The sequence below is a fragment of the Mustelus asterias genome, chromosome 6 (genome assembly GCF_964213995.1).
Source record: "Mustelus asterias chromosome 6, sMusAst1.hap1.1, whole genome shotgun sequence".
In the NCBI taxonomy this organism is placed as follows: domain Eukaryota; kingdom Metazoa; phylum Chordata; class Chondrichthyes; order Carcharhiniformes; family Triakidae; genus Mustelus; species Mustelus asterias.
The window spans coordinates 142,804,906-142,824,808 of NC_135806.1; the positions used below are offsets into that span (position 1 = coordinate 142,804,906).

The following is a 19,903-nucleotide window of genomic DNA, read 5'->3' on the forward strand; positions in this document are numbered from 1 at the left end:
TTCACATTTGCTAATGGTACCACCATACTGGGTCAGATCTCATAAGAACATCAGAACTAGGAGCAGGAGGAGGCCATCTGGCCCCTCGAGCCTGCCCCGCCATTCAATAAGATCATGGCTGATCTGATAGTGGTTTAGTTCCACTTATCCGCCCGCTCCCCATAACCCTTAATTCCCTTATTGATCAGAAATCTATCTACCTGTGACTTAAACATATTTAACGAGGTAGCCTCCACTGCTTCAATGGGCAGAGAATTCCGGAGATTCACTACCCTCTGAGAGAAGAAGTTCCTCCTCAACTCTGTCCTAAACTGACTCCCCCTTATTTTGAGGCCGTGTCCTCTAGTTCTTGTTTCCTTTCTAGGTTTCCTTTCTAAGTTTCCTTTCTATCTCAAACAATGGCGAGACAGAGTACAGGAATGAGATAGAGAATCCGATGAACTAGTGTGACGACAATAATCTCTCCCTCAATGTCAACAAAATGAAGGAGATTGTCATCGACTTTAGGAAGCGTAAAGGAGAACATTCCCCTGTCTACATCAACGGGGACGAAGTATAAATGGTTGAGAGCTTCAAATTTCTCGATGTCCAGATCACCAACAACCTGTCCTGGTCCCCCCATGCCAACGCTATAGTTAAGAAAGCCCACAAACGCCTCTACTTTTTCAGAAGATTTTGGCATGCCAGCTACGACTCTCACCAACTTTTACAGATGCACCATAGAGAGCATTCTTTCTGGTTGTATCACAGCTTGGTATGGCTCCTGCTCTGTCCAAGACCGCCAGAAACTATAAAAGGTCGTGAATGTAGCCCAATCCATCACGCAAACCAGCCTCCCATCCATTGACTCTGTCTACACTTCCCGCTGCCTCGGCAAAGTAGCCAGCATAATTAAGGATCCCACACACCTCAGACATTCTCTCTTCCACCTTCTTCCGTCGGGAAAAAGATAGAACAGTCTGAGGTCACGTACCAACCGACTCAAGAACAGCTTCTTCCCTGCTGCCATCAGACTTTTGAATGGACCTACCTTGCATTAAGTTGATCTTTCTCTACACCCTAGCTATGACTGTAACACTACATTCTGCACTCTCTGCTTTCCTTCTCTATGAACGGTATGCTTTGTCTGTATAGCGCGCAAGAAACAATACTTTTCATTCTATACCAATATATGTGACAATAATAAAAAATCAAATCAAGTCAAATCAAGCGGTGGACTGTTTATCGCCAGAAATGGAGACAGAGAGGTCAAAGAAGGGAAGAACAGTGTCAGGGGTGGAGATAGAGGGGTCAAGCAAAATTGATACATTTTTCAAAGTGCAGACATCTCTGCCATTCATTTCAAACTCGCTCATAGAGTCAATGGCTGTCTCTCCACCTTTCACTCTCTTGATAGACTCTTTCTCTTTCTCTCTCTCTATAGACTTTCTCTCTCTCTCTCTCTCTAAATTGTCTCTCTCTCTGTCTCTCTGTCTCCCTCTCTGTCTCTCTCCCTGTCTCTCCCTCTTTCTTTTTGTCTCTCTCTCTCTCCCTCCCTCCCTTTCTCTCCCTCTCTGTCTCCCTCTCTCTGTCTCTCTCTCTGTCTATCTCTCTCTCTGTCTCTCTCTCTGTCTATCTCTCTCTCTCTGTCTCTCTCTCTGTCTCTCTCTCTCTCTATCTCCCTCTCTGCCTCCCTTTCTCTCTATCTCCTGCTCTTCTCTCTTCCTCTCTCTCTGTCTCTCTATCTCTTCTCTCCCTCTCTCTGTCTCTCTCTCTCCCTCTCTCTCTCCTCGCTGCCTCTCTCTCTCTCTCCCTCTCTCTCCCTTCCTCTCTCTGTCTCCCTCTCTCTCTCAGTGGACCACACTGCTTCAAGATTGAAGTGATGTGAGATACCACGACATCTTGAATTGAGAGTGGCGGAAGCAGACCGTTCTGTGGGTGTTGTACTTTTCTGCACTTTATTACCAATGATATATAAAGAGTCAGGAGACCAGGCTTAGCAACAACCTATTTGTGAGAAAGCTAGCTTCCCAGCGATTATCCACCACGTTCTAACTTGTTGAATATTAGAATCACTGAAAGTAGGATTTAAATTACAAACTGAATATTTCCACCTGTCTCACAGCAATAATTAACCAGCAAAGAATTAAAACAACTTCTAACTCTGGGGGACTGTGGTACCCCCTCCCCCCCACCCCCCAAGGGACTCCCTCTGAACACCTGACCACTTCCCCACTGACCATCCCCTGAGCACTCAAACCCCCCTGAACAACACCCCCCCAATGACCCCCAACTGACTAACTGACCCCCCCACTGACTATCTGACCCCCACTAAATATCTGACCCCCACTAAATATCTGACCCCCCCACACTGACTATCTGACCCCCCTCTGACTATCTGATCCTCCCCCCCGACTATCTGACCCCCCACTGACTATCTGACCCCCCACTGACTATCTGACCCCCACACTGACTATCTGACCCCCCCCCACTGACTATCTGACCCCCCACTGACTATCTGACCCCCACTGACTATCTGGCCCCCCCACTGACTATCTGACCCCCCCCACTGACTCTCTGACGCCCCCTCCACTGACTATCTGACCCCCCCACTGACTATCAGACCCCCCCACTGACTATCTGACCCACCCACTGACTATCTGACCCACCCACTGACTCTCTGACCCATCCACTAATTCTCTGACGCCCCCACTGACTATCTCACTCCCCCCCGCAACAGAATGACCACCCACTGATTACCCGACTCCCTCCCGACCTCCCCCACCCACTGACCCCTCCAAACCGATGCACACCAACTGACCATCCAACCACTCCAAACCGATTGGCCACTGACTGACTGTCCCCACTGACCACCCAAATCCCCAAATCAACCAACCAATCCTGACTCAGCCCCCTGCCCACCAACCGACCCCACTGACTGAGCACCCAACCCCTTTGACCAACTGACCACCCCCCCCACAAACTGACTCTCCCAACTGATCTCTGACCCTTCCTCAGATGGACAGACCTCTCCACTGACCGCCAAACCTCTAACAAACCATCCAGCCCGATCGTCGCCCTGATCACTGACACCACCCCACTGACCAGCAGATCCCCACATTCTAATCCTACCCACTTACCCTACAAACCTATATTCTCCCTGGCTCCTGAAAGTGACTGGGCCTACTCTATGGTAGCTGGGGGTGGGGGGAGGGGGTGGCTTCCTTACCTCCGATTTGACTGAAGGCCTCGGGAGCGCACTGGCCTACACCGTTCCCGGCTGGCCTGAGTTGCTCGGTCAGACAAGAAGGGATTGGCTGGATTTTTAAGAAATGAGGGGTGGAGCAGTGGTCTGACTCTAACTGCCGCTCCGCAGAAAGCCAGGCCCATTGTTGTTGCTTACCCTGAGCCTGCAAGGTTTCCTATTTCCAAAGGTTCCAAGACTTTACGACATGGAGATCTGTACGATTCACAGTCATCCTCATCACTGTAGTCACCGCAATCATTATCCTCGTTACACTTTAACCTTCTGGTGACACATTGTCCTGGGGAGACAACAAACACAGAACACTCAATATCATTGAGAGAAGGAACTGGCATATACAGGGTTAATGTGGGACTGAATACGGTGATATAACAGAACACACGACCTACACCTAGGGGTCAGTCTATTGTTGGACAGAGCTGTGTGCGCAAATAAGCATGGAGACTGCTCCAAGTTTGAACCCTTTATTGTGTCTATGTACATTGTTTTTGTAGTTAATAGATACTCATGGTTAACCTAGTTAAGACTATGGAGACTTCAGTAAGGCCTACTGCACAGAACCAACACCCTACAATATGGTCACAGCAAATGGAAAAAGCCCAAAACCTCACAAAAAATGCAGAGAAGCTAAAATCCTGTAGACTGAAGCAAAATGTAAAGAAGCATTTTGACCTGAAGACAAATTTGAGAAGCAGATGCACAGAGGAAAACTGTCAAGGAAATGGTCCAAAGGAAGGCTTGGAAGCTGAAGGCTGAAATTCCTCACAGCAGCTGAAGACTCCATGGGATCTCTTGAAAATCTAGTTTAAATTCCTGGAGTGCAGAGTCTGCGGACCCTTGAGGGGTGAGCTAAAACTTTTAAATTCCAGGATACAGTGTGTCCCAATAAACTTTCAAATGTTTCAGTGGTCAGAAATTGAGAGTCAAAAAGCTCTTGTTGGAGTAACTGGATTCCCGAGTCAGCGCTTGAATGTTTGTAATCTGAGCTTGCTCAAAAATTGTTTTAAATGAATTAAGTTGGAAGAACCGTGACTAAAGGGCCAGCTTCAAAGATCAGCAAAAGCCAGTGTGACCCTGAAGCTTGGCGTTGAAATGGAGATTGATGCGGCCTGAGTGTGAAAGCTGTTATAATGGGAGACTGCCAAAAGCAGCAAGTGCAGGTAAACCCTTCAAACTATGCACCATGCTGAACTCCAGCAACTTCTTCAAGCTGAACCTACTCTTTAAATGGCTATTAACCATGGATCAGAAATCCACCCCTCCAGATCAACTTGAGCTTATCCAAGGCCCTGATCAATATCATAATTGGGGAATTTGGAGTAAATGGATCCTTAGATACATGACTAGACCATAAGATATAGGAGCAGAATTAGGCCACTCGGCCCATCGAGTCTGTTCCGCCATTCAATCATGGCTGATATTTTTCTCAGCCCCATTCTCCTGTCTTTTCCTCATAACCCCTGATCCCCTTATTAATCAAGAACCTATCTATCTCTGCCTTAAAGACACTCAATGACCCGGCCTCCACAGCCTTCTGCGGCAAAGAGTTCCACAGATTCACCACTCTCTGGCTGAGGAAATTCCTCCTCATCTCTGTTTTAAAGGATCGTCCCTTTAGCCTGAGGTTGTGCCTCTGGTTCTAGTTTTTCCTACTAGTGGAAAAATCCTCTCCACGTCCACTCTATCCAGGCCTCGCAGTATCCTGTAAGTTTCAATAAGATTCCCCTCATCCTTCTAAACTCCAACGAGTAGAGACCCAGAGTCCTCAACCGTTCGTCATACAACAAGCTCTTCATTCCAGGGATCATTCTTGTGAATCTCCTCTGGACCCTTTCCAAGGCCAGCACATCCTTCCTTAGATATGGGGTCCAAAACTGCTCACAATACTCCAAATGGGGTCTGACCAGAGTCTTATACAGTCTTAGAAGTACATCCCTGCTCTTGTATTCTAGCCCTCTCGACATGAATGATTGCCTTAGATTTGAATAAAAAGAAAGAACCTGAACAAGTTAACACAATGCTTTATTTGGTAAGACCAATAGCAGACAGAATTATAGTTAGATAAAAGCAAAGGGGTGGCACAGTGGTTTAGTACTGCTGTCTCACAGTGCCAGGGACCCGATTTCAATTCCCGGCTTAGATAACTCTCTGCGTGGAGTCTACACATTCTCCCCGTGTTTGTGTGGGTTTCCTCCAGGTCTCTGGTTTCCTCTCACTGTCCGAAAGATGAGCTGGTTAGGTGCATTGCGGCCGCGCTAAATTCTCCCTCAGTGTACCCGAACAGGTGCAGGAGTGTGGCGACTAGGAGATTTTCATAGTAACTTCATTCCAGTATGAATGTAAGCCTACCTGTGACACTAATGAATAATTTTTTTAAAAACACTGTGGATGCTGAAATCTGAAACAAAAACAGAAAGTGCTGGAAAATCTCAGCAGGTCTGACAGCATCTGTGGGGAGAGAATAGAGCCAATGCTTCGAGTCTGGATGACCCTTCCTTGACTTGTAGAGAGTTGTTTTTCAAACTGGAGGTCTGTGACCAGCGGTGTGCCTCAGGGATCAGTGCTGGGTCCACTGTTATTTGTCATTTATATTAATGATTTGGATGAGAATATAGGGGGCATGGTTAGCAAGTTTGCAGATGACACGAAGATTGGTGGCATAGTGGACAGTGAAGAAAGTTATCTCCAATTGCAATGGGATCTTGATCAATTGGGCCAGTGGGCTGACGAATGGCAGATGGAGTTTAATTCAGGCAAATGCGACGTGATGCATTTTGGTGGATTGAACCAGGGCAGGACTTACTCAGTTAATGGTGGGGCGTTGGGAAGAGTTACAGAACAAAGAGATTTAGGGGTACATGTTCATAGCTCCTTGAAAGTGGAGTCACAGGTGGACAGAGTGGTGAAGAAGGCATTCGGCATGCTTGGTTTCATCGGTCAGAACATTGAATACAGGAGTTGGGACGTCTGTTGAAGTTGTACAAGACATTGGTAAGGCCACACTTGGAATACTGTGTGCAATTCTGGTCATCCTATTATAGAAAGGATATTATAAACTAGAAAGAGTGCAGAAAAGATTTACTAGGATGCTACCGGGATTTGGTGGATTGAGTTATAAGGAGAGGCTGGATAGACTGGGACTTTTTTCTCTGGAGCGTAGGAGGCTGAGGGGTGACCTTATAGAGGTCTATAAAATAATGAGGGGCATAGACAAGGTAGATAGTCAATACCTTTTCCTAAAACTAGAGGGCCATAGGTTTAAGGTGAGAGGGGAGAGATACAAAAGTGTCCAGAGGGGCAATTTTTTCACACAGAAGGTGGTGAGTGTCTGGAACAAGCTGCCAGAGGTAGTAGTAGAGGCGGGTACAATTTTGTCTTTTAAAAAGCATTTAGATAGTTACATGGGTACAATGGGTATAGAGGGATATGGGCCAAATGCAGGCAATTGAGACTCACTTAGAGGTTTTAAAAAAAAGGGGGGCATGGACAAGTTGGGCCGAAGGGCCTGTTTCCATGCTGTAAACCTCTATGTCTCGAAACATTGCCTCTGTTCTCTCTCCACAGATACTGTCAGACCTGCTGAGATTTTCCAGCATTTTCAGAATTATAGTTAGAATCAACTGCTAAATTTGAAATACTAAAATTATTCCATGTTTATTTCAGCCTAAGAAGTGACATAATCCTCGAAAGGTCTACATTTAATAAGAAAGTTCAGCAGCCAGAGATCCTGGCGATTCATTCAGTACCTGAAACTGCCAGCTGAAGGCTGCAAATACGGAGACCTTAAATCTGAGTTTATCAGGGGATAGAATAGCTGTAGGAGTTGCAGACAATGCACTCTCAGACAAGCTGCAAGTGAAGGAAGATCAAACTCTTGAGAAAGCTATCCAGATTGTTATACAGCTCCATGTGCAGCACGTTTTGAGAGGAGAAAGTAAACTTTGCTACAAAAGAAACCCCCAGCCCAGTTCATGAAACAGCAGAGACACAGGAATATTCCAGACCAAGAGAAGCAATGCCCTAACTGACCAGGAGAGGGAGCATGCCAGCGGCGTGGAGCAGACCCCAACCTTTGAGATCAATGTCCCACAATTTTAGCCCAACGCTTTCAACCTAACAGAATTGGACACTGTACAAAACTAGAACAGCTAAACACACACAAGACCCAGAGCTGCTTCATGAGGTTGAGACTGCACATCCAGAGGTCACACAGCCATGCTTCTTGGGTGAAGACAAAGATCCTGGGTTTTCCTATTGAAATGTGGACATCTTGGCTAATGGCCTTCTCACAAAGTTTACACTGGACCTGGAAGCCAGTGTTATGGTCCGGTGGGACAGAGAGCTGTGGCTGGCCACTCAGTGGCTGATACCACCCACAACACAACCATACAAAGCAGGGTGCAGAAAGCTCCCAGTGAAAGGCAGCTTGCAGGCTGAGGTATGAGTGTGAACGAATCCGAGAGACCTTGTTCATGGTCTGCAGAAAGGACAGTTCACTATTATACCACAAAACCTGTGTCAAAATCATACACAAACACACACACTCTCACACACACACACACTCACTCACACACTCACACACACACTCACTCACACACTCACACGCACTCTCACACACGCACTCACACACACACACTCACTCACACACTCACACGCACTCTCACACACACACACACTCACTCACACACACACTCACACACTCACACGCACTCTCACACACACACTCTCACACACACACACACACACTCTCTCACACACACACTCACACACACACACTCACACACACACTCTCACACACACACTCTCTCACACACACTCTCACACACACACTCACTCACACACTCTCTCACACACACTCTCACACACACACACTCTCACTCACTCACACACACACACACACTCACACACACTCACTCACACTCACACACACACACACGCACTCACACACACGCACTCACACACACTCACACACACGCACTCACACACGCACACACACTCATATACACTCACTCACACACACACCCACACATACATTCACACACACACTCACACACACACTATCACACACTCACACACTATCACACACACTCACACACACGCTCACACACGCACACTCTCTCACACACACACATTCACACTCACAAACTCACACTCACACCCACTCACACACAGGAATTGATACAGACTCAGATGCAAGCAGGTACATTACCGCTGTCACACTGAAAGTTGTTTCCACAGTTGATTGGTGGCTCCTCACAGTTCCCGATGACCGGACAGATTTCCTCACCGGATAATGTGTCTGAGCAAGTTCTGCCCCCAAACTGACCAAAGTGTACAATGCTCCTGGATCGGTACTGCACAGAAGCAGAGAACACTCAGACTGGTTGGAAGCACTTCAGCAAGATTCCTAAAAGTGCTACATGAGTACAAGTGGTTGTTACAAATGCTTGCAGAATGACACATAAATTAGCTAAATGTTCGAGTAAATAAATATTGCAAAGATTTACCACCCAGAGGATCAAGGGCAGCAGATATCTGGGAACACCACCACCTGGAGGTTTCCCTCCAAGCCACTCACCATCGTGACTTGGAAATATATCGCCGTTCCTTCACTGTCGCTGGGTCAAAATCCTGGAACACCCTCCCTAACAGCACAGTGAGTGTACCTACACCACAGGGACTGCAGCGATTCAAGAAGGCAACTCACCACCACCTTCTCAAGGGGAAATTAGGGATGGGCAATGAATGCTGATCTAGCCAGCAACACCCACATCCTGGGAATGAACTTTTAAACACGCATGATGTCATGTAAAGATTCAAGTGGGCTTTGCCGCTCTGACAATCATCTTTTAAAATTCTTTTACAGGAATTGGACATGGTTGCATGGCTAGCATTTTAATTTTTATTAGTCATCCCTAACTGCCTTTGAGATGAGCTGCCTACTTGAACTGCTGAAGTCGATGTGGTCTGGCTGAACCCACAGTGCTGTTAGGGAAGGAATTCCAGGATTCTGCTCCGGTTATGCTGTAAGGATAATGACCGGAATTTTTCCGAAGAATGACCGAGTGTCATAGCGGTGAGGAAACCAGAGTGATCACGGACATGGTCTGGACCGCGATCTTCTCACACTCAGTTATTTTTTTGGAGAGCGGTGAGTTGCATGTCGGTTCGGGGGGGCGGGGTCTAAACATGTTGGTTAACCCAGCTGCAAAGTGATCGGGTGCCATTTTGGAAGGGCACTTCGATCTCACAGTGCGCTGGGAGACCCCCTCCCTCCCCCCATGGACATCGGGAAAGCCCCCCCTCATTGGCAGCATGTTTCCCCACTCTATCCCACACACAGATCACCAGCATCGGGGCAATGGGATCCTCTCAATGAGTCCCCTTCATGACCCCCGACATGGTCCCTTTCGTGACCCTTGATGTGCCCCCCCACACGCCTCGCCCTTCATCACTCCCTCTTCATACTCCACCCCTGCACAAACCCGTGCATAACCCCCCTCCCCTCTAATGCATACCCACTCTACTCCCTGCCCCTCCCCCCGTCATAGCCCCCACATCACAGTCGGGCACGGTGAGGTCGGGAAACTGCCCCCGTTGTTTATATCTTACCTTACGTCCCAGGCACGGCTGGCAGGATGACCATTGACTCCAGGGTGAGAGTTGACAAGGGATCTTGGCTGGGGTATTCACATCTCTCTCTACTCTCCTCTGGCTCCTGAAGAATCAACACACAGGATAGATGTCAGGGTCCATTGAACTCTCTCCTACAACCAGAACCTCCAGAACCTTCTGGGGAAACCAGGTGAAGTGGCAAGTCCCAGAGAGGGGAACACATTGAGAAAGGGTTGGAGAGAGGAAGTATTGGTAACTCCGGAGGAAGCTCAAAGATCCGATTAATCAGCACCAGCCAATCTAGAGGTAAGAGCATCATTGTGTACAGGCGAGAGGGAGAGGGGATGCAAAATGGGTTTTGAAAAAGAACAAAAAGAAAGAACAAAGAACAATACAGCACAGGAACAGGCCCTTCGGCCCTCCAAGCCCGCGCCGCTCCCTGGTCCAAACTAGACCATTCTTTTGTATCCCTCCATTCCTTTATGGTTCTGCCATTTATCGTGTAGCTCCCCCCTACGTTAGTTCTACCAAAATGCATCACTTCGCATTCATCTGGATTGATCTCCATCTGCCATTTCTTTGCCCAAATTTCCAGCCTATCTATATCCTTCTGTAGCCTCTGACAATGCTCCTCACTATCTGCAAGTCCAGCCATTTTCGTGTCGTCCGCAAACTTACTGATCACCCCAGTTACACCTTCTTCCAGATCGTTTATATAAATCACGAACAGCAGAGATCCCAATACAGAGCCCTGCGGAACACCACTAGTCACAAGCATCCAGCTGGAAAAAGACCCTTCCACTACCACCCTCTGTCTTCTGTGACCAAGCCAGTTCTCCACCCATCTAGCCACCTCCCCCTTTATCCCATGAGATCCAACCTTTTGCACCAACCTACCATGAGGGACTTTGTCAAACGCTTTACTAAAGTCCATATAGGCGACATCCACGGCCCTTCCCTCGTCAACCATTCTAGTCACTTCTTCAAAAAACTCCACCAGGTTAGTGAGGCATGACCTCCCTCTCACAAAACCATGCTGACTATCGTTAATGAGTTTATTCCTTTCTAAATGCGCATACATCCTATCTCTAAGAATCCTCTCCAACAACTTCCCGACTATGGACGTCAAGCTCACCGGCCTATAATTTCCCGGGTTATCCTTCCTACCCTTCTTAAATAACGGGACCACATTAGCTATCCTCCAGTCCTCTGGGACCTCACCTGCGTCCAGTGACGAGACAAAGATTTGCGTCAGAGGCCCAGCGATTTCATCTCTCGTCTCCCTGAGCAGCCTTGGATAGATTCCATCAGGCCCTGGGGATTTGTCAGTCTTTATATTCCCTAAAAAACCTAACACTTCCTCCCTTGTAATGGAGATTTTCTCTAACGGGTCAACACTCCCCTCCGAGACACTCCCAGTCAACACATCCCTCTCCTTTGTGAATACCGACGCAAAGTATTCATTTAGGATCTCCCCTACTTCTTTGGGCTCCAAGCATAATTCCCCACTTTTGTCCCTGAGAGGTCTGATTTTTTCCCTGACAACCCTTTTGTTCCTAACGTATGAATAAAATGCCTTGGGATTCTCCTTAATCTTGTCTGCCAAGGACATTTCGTGACCCCTTTTTGCCCTTCTAATTCCTCGTTTGAGTTCTTTCCTACTTTCTTTGTACTCCTCCAGAGCTCCCTCCGTTTTTAGCTGCCTGGACCTAACATACGCCTCTCTTTTCTTTTTGACCAATCCCTCAATTTCCCTGGTTATCCACGGTTCTCGAATCCTACCCTTCCTATCCTTTTTTACAGGCACATGCCTATCCTGCAGCCCTAACAACTGTTCCTTAAAAGACTCCCACATGCCAGATGTGGATTTACCCTCAAACAGCCTCTCCCAATCAACAGCTGCCAATTTCTGCCTAATCCCACTAAAGTTAGCCTTCCCCCAATCCAACACCTTACCCTTGGGACACCACTCATCCTTTTCCATCACTATCCTAAAGCTAACAGAATTGTGGTCACTATTTGCCACATGTTCCCCTACCGAAACTTTGAAGACCTGACCGGGCTCATTCCCCAGTACGAGGTCCAGTATAGCCCCCTCTCTAGTCGGGCTATCTACATATTGTTCCAAAGAACCCTCCTGTACGCATTTTACAAATGCCTCCCCATTCAGAGTCCCAGCTCTCAGCGATTTCCAGTCTATACCAGGGAAATTGAAGTCTCCCACTACAACAACCCTATTTTTCCTGCACCTATCCATTATCTCCTGACATATCCGTTCTTCCACTTCCCTTGGGCTGTTGGGGGGCTTGTAGTATACCCCCAACATAGTGACTGCGCCCTTCCTGTTTCTGAGCTCCACCCAGAGTGACTCGTTACACGACCCCTCTGAATTGTCCTCCCTCTGCACCGCTGTAATATGCTCTCTAACTAATACTGCTCCTCCCCCACCTCTTTTGGCCCCTCCTCTGTCTCGCCTAAAACACTTGTACCCCGGAATATTCAGCTACCAGTCCTGTCCCTCTTTCAACCAAGTCTCTGTCACCGCAACCACATCCAAATTCCTTGTGAGCATTAAGGCCCTAAGTTCGTCTGTCTTACCTGCTACGCTCATTGCATTGAAGTATAAGCACTCCAGACCTCCAGGCCCAGTGAGGTCATCCTCCCCCAGAGTGCTCTTCTTCTTTGCCAGCCTTGTCCTGGCCCCAAGCTCGTCCCCAGCCTCTACACTTGTAGACCTAATATTTTGATCCCCACCCCCCTGCCATACTAGTTTAAACCCCCCCGAACTGCACTAGCAAAACTCCCAGCCAGGATATTCGTGCCCTTCCAATTTAGTTGTGATCCGTCCTTCTTGTACAGTGCCCTCCTGTGGTGTATTTATTAAAGGAGAGGCTTTTTGGGATAGTTAAAAGGGAGGAACAAAGAACAAAGAACAAAGAACAATACAGCACAGGAACAGGCCCTTCGGCCCTCCAAGCCCGCGCCGCTCCCCGGTCCAGGATTGAATCCTGAATCCAGGATCCCCGCCCAATTTTCCAGCCTATCTACATCCTAATATCCTATCCACCGAGCTGTCCCTCACAGCTACGATGCTTTGTTCATTACAACCTATTAACTCACCCCCACCCCCCCATTCCAGACCATGTTTGGGATATTTAAAGGAAGGAGTACAGGGCAAATGTAGATGGAATTTAAAGATAAACAGTGTGAGGGGATATTTAAAGGAGGCAATTGTCAAAGATATTGAAATGGGGGGAGGAGTGTAGAGGGGTATTTAAATGATGAGGAGATTTAAAGGGAGGGGGAGTTTAGGGAGGTATTTTTATTCGTTCACAGGATGTGGGTGTCACTCGCTGGGACAGCATTTATTGCCCATCCCTCAGGGCAGTTAAGAGTCAACCACATTGCAGTGGGTCTGGAGTCACATGTAGGCCAGACCAGGTAAGGACGGTGGATGGGTGGCACAGTGGTTAGCACTGCTGTCTCACAGCACCAGAGACCCGGGTTCAATTCCGGCCTCGGGTCACTGTCTGTGTGAAGTTTGCACGTTCTTTGATTTGATTTGATTTATTATTGTCACATGCATTAACATACAGGGAAAAGTATTGTTTCTTGCGTGCTATACAGACAAAGCATACCGTTCATAGAGAAGGAAAGGAGAGAGTGCAGAATGTAGTGTTACAGTCATAGCTAGGGTGGAGAGAAAGATCAACTTAATGCAAGGTAGGTCCATTCAAAAGTCTGACAGCAGCAGGGAAGAAGCTGTTCTTGAGTCAGTTGGTACCTGACCTCAGACTTTTGTATCTTTTTCCCGACGGAAGAAGGTGGAAGAGAGAATGCCTGGGGTGCGTGGGGTCCTTGATTATGCTGGCTGCTTTGCCAAGGCAGCGGGAAGTGTAGACAGAGTCAATGGATGGGAGGCTGGTTTGTGTGATGGACTGGGCTACATTCACGACCTTTTATAGTTTCTGGCGGTCTTGGACAGAGCAGGAGCCATACCAAGCTGTGATACAACCAGAAAGAATGCTTTCTATGGTGCATCTGAAAAAGTTGGTGAGGGTCGTAGCTGACATGCCAAATTTCCTTTGTCTTCTGAGAAAGTAGAGGCGTTTGTGGGCTTTCTTAACTATAGTGTCGGCATTGGGGGACCAGGACAGGTTGTTGGAGATCTGGTCACCTAAAAACTTGAAGCTCTCAACCATTTCTACTTCATCCCCATTGATGTAGACAGGGGCATGTTCTCCTTTACGCTTCCTGAAGTCGGTGACAATCTCCTTCGTTTTGTTGACATTGAGGGGGAGATTATTGTTGCCGCACCAGTTCCCCAGATTCTCTATCTCATTCCTGTACTCTGTCTCGTCATTGTTTGAGATCCGACCCACTACGGTGGTGTCATCAGCAAACTTAAAAATCGAATTGGAGGGGAATTTGGCCGCACAGTCATAGGTATATAAGGAGTATAGTAGGGGGCTGAGAACACAGCCTTGTGGGGCACCGGTGTTGAGGATGATCATGGAGGACGTGTTCTTGCCTAAGTTTACTGATTGTGGTCTGTGAGTTAGGAAATTCAGGATCCAATCACAGAGGGAGGAGCCGAGGCCCAGGCCACTGAGTTTGGAGATGAGTTTTGTGCGAATAATGGTGTTGAAGGCTGAGCTGTCGTCAATAAATAGGAGTCTGACCTAGTCCTTGTTATCCAGGTTTTCCAGGGTTGAGCGCAGGGCCAGGGAAATGGTGTCTGCTGTGGACCTGTTGCGGCGGTAGGCAAACTGTAGTGGATCCAGGCAGTCCGGGAGGCTGGAATTGATTCGTGCCATGACTAACCTTTCGAAGCACTTCATAATGATGGATGTCAGAGCCACTGGACGATAGTCATTAAGGCACGCTGCTTGGTTTTTCTTCTTGAAGCAGATAGGAACCTCAGATTGTTGTAAAGAGATGTTGAAGATGTCTTCTCCCCGTGTCTGCGTGGGTTTCCTCCGGTGCTCCGGTTTCCTCCCAAAGTCCAAAGATGTGTGGGTTAGGTTGATTGGCCATATTAAATTGACCCTCGAGTCAGGGGGATTAGCAGTGTAAAAATGTGGGGTTACGGGAATAGGACTGGGTGGGATTATGGTCGGTGCAGACTCGAAGGGCTGAATGGCCTCCTTCTGCACAGTAGGGATTCTATGATTCCTTCCCTAAAAAACATTAGTGAGCCAGATGGGTTTTTCCAACAATCGACAATGGTTTCATGGTCATCAGTAGGTTCTTAATTCCAATTTCAACATTTTGGATTTGAGTCTGGGTCCCTAGAGCATTACCCTGGGTCTCTGGATTACTAGCCCAGTGACAATACCACTGTGTCACTGCCTCCTGTAGGGAGTATTTAAATTATGAGAGGATTTAAAGAGAGGGCAAGTGTAAGGGGTATTTACACCTTAACAGAAACGAACAGCAGCACCATTTTCTGGCAATGTTTCAGTGGTTGAACCCAGGAGAGATTTGGTGTAATTTAGTCACTCAGTGTTAATACCAACAAGATAGAAACTAACAACATTCGCCTGCCGTTTGCCACTGAAGCACTGTCTCACACTCTCCTCAGTTCCATCTACTCCCTTGTACAGTGCCACTATGGCTTTCTGTAACGAGGTGTGAGGGATTGGGGCAGGAACACTCGGATTGGGGTCAGTCACTGATTCCTATGACGGACCTTCCACTCCCAGCAAGTGGACTGTTCCCTTCACATGCTATCCATTTTTAAAGGCTGTGAGTGGATCTGATTTCCCTCATCCAGCACTCAGTCAGGGTTCACATGGTAGCACGCTCACCTCTGAATGAGAAATGTTCAAATCCAACTCCAGAGACATGAACAGAATCTAGGCTGGCAATGCAGTACTGAGGGAGTGCTGCACTGTCTGATAAGCTGTTAAATTGAGGCCCTGCCTGCCCTCTGTAAGTGGATGGAAAAGACCTCACGGCCATTAAAGTGCAGCAGGGGAGTTCCCTTGGTGTCCCGGCCAATATACTTAACCCTCTTCCACAAGCACAAAAACAGATTATCTGCTCATCGTGTGAAACTCTGTTGTTGCGTTTCCTGCACTCCAACAGTGACCACATTTAATCATCCTGTATTTAATAGGCTGTGAAGCAGTTCAGGATGTACCCAGGCTGGGAAAGGTGCTACATGAATGCAAGTTTGCCTTTTTATTTCTCAGCTCTGGCAACACATAGAAACATAGAAGATAGGAGCAGGAGGAGGCCATTCGGCCCTTCGAGCCTGCTCCACCATTCATTACGATCATGGCTGATCATCCAACTCAATAGCCTAATCCTGCTTTCTCCCCATAACCTTTGATCCCATTCGCCCCAAGTGCTATATCCAGCCGCCTCTTGAATACATTCAATGTTTTGGCATCAACTACTTCCTGTGGGAATGAATTCCACAGACTCACCACTCTTTGGGTGAAGAAATGTCTCCTCATCTCCGTCCTAAATGGTCTATCCTGAATCCTCAGACTGTGACCCCTGGTTCTGGACTCCCCCCACCATCGGGAACATCCTCCCTGCATCTACCCTGTCTAGTCCTGTTAGAATTTTATAAGTCTCTATAAGATCCCCCCTCATTCATCTGAACTCCAGCGAAAACAATCCTAATCTCAGCAATCTCTCCTCACACATCAGTCCCTCCATCCCCAGAATCAGCCTGGTAAACCTTCGCTGCACTCCCTCGAGAGCAAGAACATCCTTCCTCAGAAAAGGAGACCAAATCTGTTGTTTAAGAATTCCAATTGGACTTATTACACACAAATTCTTACCTTTCCTTCCCCTCCGAGTTAGACAAAAGTGACACAGAGGCGAAGAGCAAGCCATAGAAGGAAATGATGGCAGGAATTGTCGTCATCTTCACTGGAACTGTGCTGTGGTTGGGTTCTCACTCACTGAGACCCTTTATAGCAGAAGGACTAAATGGAACATATCTGTTAATCATCGACAGGACAACCCGGCTCTCACTCAGGTCATGAACTCTCTGTGGGTGTACACAGCTGACAGAAAGATCAATATGAGCTTGTGTGGAATAGCAACAGGAATTGGCCCTGCTGACACAGATTGAAACCAGAGTACAGAGTCAGCTGGCAAGCCAGGGACACTGTTCCCAAAGGCTAATCAAAATGTGGAACAGGTATATTAGGGGAGGATATTGGAAGGGAAAGCAAGCACGGAGGGAAGACAGAGAGAGTGGGCTTGAGGGATTTGGTGAGAAGTGGACACGAGGAGAAAGTGAAGGATGTTAGTCGATGAGAGGGCAAATGGAGAGCTTGGGTGGAAGGGCAGTGGGGAGCAGGGGGGATCGAGTGTTCCGATGAGAAGGAGGGGGGTAGGTGGTGTGCGAGCGTGACAGATTTTGGTGAGATTGTGATAGTGATTTGATTTGATTTTGATTTTTTTGATTTGATTTATTATTGTCACATGTATTAATATACAGTGAAAAGTATTGTTTCTTGCGCGCTATACAGACAAAACATACCGTTCATAGAGAAGGAAAGGAGAGAGTGCAGAATGTAGTGTTATAGTCATAACTAGGATGTAGAGAAAGATCAACTTAGTTCAAGGTAGGTCCATTCAAAAGTTTGACAGCAGCAGGGAAGAAGCTGTTCTTGAGTTGGTTGGTACGTGACCTCAGCCTTTTGTATCTTTTTCCCGACGGAAGAAGGTGGAAGAGAGAATGTCTGGTGTGCGTGGGGTCCTTAATTATACTGGCTGCTTTTCTGAGGCAGCGGGAAGTGTAGACAGAGTCAATGGATGGGAGGTTGGTTTGCGTGATGGATTGGGCTACATTCACGACCTTTTGTAATTTCTTGCGGTCTTGGACAGAGCAGGAGCCAGACCAAGCTGTGATACAACCAGAAAGAATGCTTTCTATGGTGCATCTGTAAAAGTTGGTGAGAGTCGTAGCTGACATGACAAATTTCCTTTGTCTTCTAAGAAAGTAGAGGCGTTGGTGGGCTTTCTTAACGATAGTGTCAGCATGGGGGGACCAGGACAGATTGTTGGTGATCTGGACACTTAAAAACCTTAAGCTCTCGACCCCTTCTACTTCATCCCTGTCGATATAGACAGGGGCATGTTCTCCTTTACACTTCCTGAAGTTGATGACAATCTCCTTCGTTTTGTTGACATTGAGGGAGAGATTATTGTCATCACACCAGTTATAGAGTCATAGAGGTTGACAGCATGGAAACAGGCCCTTCGGCCCAACTTGTCCATGCCGCCCTTTTTTTTAAACCTCTAAGCTAGTCCCAATTTCCCGCATTTGGCCCATATCCCTCTGTACACATCTTACCCATGTAACTGTCTAACTGCTTTTTAAAAGACAAAATTGTACCCGCCTCTACTACTGCCTCTGGCAGTTTGTTCCAGACACTCACCACCCTCTGTGTGAAATAATTGCCCCTCAGGACACTTTTGTATCTCTCCCCTCTCACCTTAAACCTATGGCCCTCTAGTTTTACACTCCCCTACCTTTGGGAAAAGATATCGACTATCCAGCTGACCTGTGCCCCTCATTATTTCATAGACCTCTATAAGATCATCCTTCAACCTTCTACGCTCCAGAAAAAAAAGTCTCTCCTTATAACTCAATCCAACAAGTCCCGGTAGCATCCTAGTAAATCTCTTCTGCACTCTTTCTAGTTTAATAATATCCTTTCTACAATAGGATGGCCAGAATTGTACACAGTATTCCAAGTGTGGCCTTACCAATGTCTTGTACAACTTCAACAAGATGTCCCAATTCCTGTATTCAATGTTCTGACCAATGAAACCAAGCATGCCGAATGCCTTCTTCACCACTCTGTCCACCTGTGACTCCACTTTCAAGGAGCTATGAACATGTACTCCTCGATCTCTTTGTTCTGTAACTCTTCCCAATGCCCTACCATTAACTGAGTCCTGCCGTGGTTCAATCTACCAAAATGCATCACCTCATATTTATCTAAATTAAACTCTATCTGCCATTCGTCAGCCCACTGGCCCAATTGATCAAGATCCCGTTGCAATTGGAGATAACTTTCTTCACTGTACACTACGCCACCAATCTTGGTGTCATCTGCAAACTTACAAACCATGCCTCCTATATTCTCATCCAAATCATTAATATAAATGACAAATAACAGTGGGCCCAGCACTGATCCCTGAGGCACACCGCTGGTCACAGGCCTCCAGTTTGAAAAACAACTCTCTACAACCACCCTCTGGCTTCTGTCAAGACGCCAATTTTGTATCAATTTAGATACCTCACCCTGGGTCCTGTGAGATTTAACCTTATGCAACAACCTACCATGCGGTACCTTGTCAAAGGCCTTGCTGAAGTCCATGTAGACAACATCAACTGCACTGCACTCATCTACCTTCTTGGCTACCCCTTCAAAAAACTCAATCAAATTTGTGAGACATGGTTTTCCACTCACAAAGCCATGCTGACTGTCCCTAATCAGTACTTGCGTCTCTAAATGCCTGTAGATCCTGTCTCTCAAAGATTCTCTCTCTCATTCCTGTACTCTGCCTTGTTATTGTTTGAGATCCGACCCATTACGGTGGTGTCATCAGCAAACTTGAAAATTGAATTGGAGGGGAATTTGGCCACACAGTCATAGGTGTATAAGGAGTATAGTAGGAGGCTGAGAACACAGCCTTGTGGGGCACCGGTGTTGAGGATGATCGTGGAGGAGGTGTTGTTGCCTATCCTTACTGATTGTGGTCTGTGAGTTAGGAAGTTCAGGATCCAGTCACAGAGGGAGGTGCCGAGGCCCAGGCCACAGAGTTTGGAGATGAGTTTGTAGGAATAATAGTGTTGAAGGCTGAGCTGTAGTCAATAAATAGGAATCTGACATCTTGTTATCCAGGTGTTCCAGGGTTGAGTGCAGGGAGATGGCGTCTGCTGTGGACCTGTTGCGGCGGTAGGCAAACTGTAGTGGATCCAGGTAGTCCGGGAGGCTGGTATTGATTTGTGCTATGACCAGCCTTTCGAAGCACTTCATAATGATGGATGTCAGAGCCACTGGA

General features: G+C 47.2%; 1 protein-coding gene across 1 annotated transcript in view; it reads right to left on the bottom strand.

The window, feature by feature from the left end:
* LOC144495227 (complement component C9-like) overlaps positions 1-16,785 on the bottom strand; it is a 51,381-nt gene extending 34,596 nt beyond the window's left edge. The window contains exons 1-4 of the mRNA XM_078215295.1: positions 16,657-16,785; positions 9,857-9,962; positions 8,454-8,598; positions 3,383-3,524 (exon numbers count right to left, since the gene is read on the bottom strand). Of these exons, the coding sequence (XP_078071421.1) occupies positions 3,383-3,524; positions 8,454-8,598; positions 9,857-9,962; positions 16,657-16,742 (479 nt within the window). The 5' untranslated portion in view covers positions 16,743-16,785. The remainder of the gene's footprint in view (positions 1-3,382; positions 3,525-8,453; positions 8,599-9,856; positions 9,963-16,656) is intronic.
* Between the last annotated feature and the right edge of the window lie 3,118 nt (positions 16,786-19,903).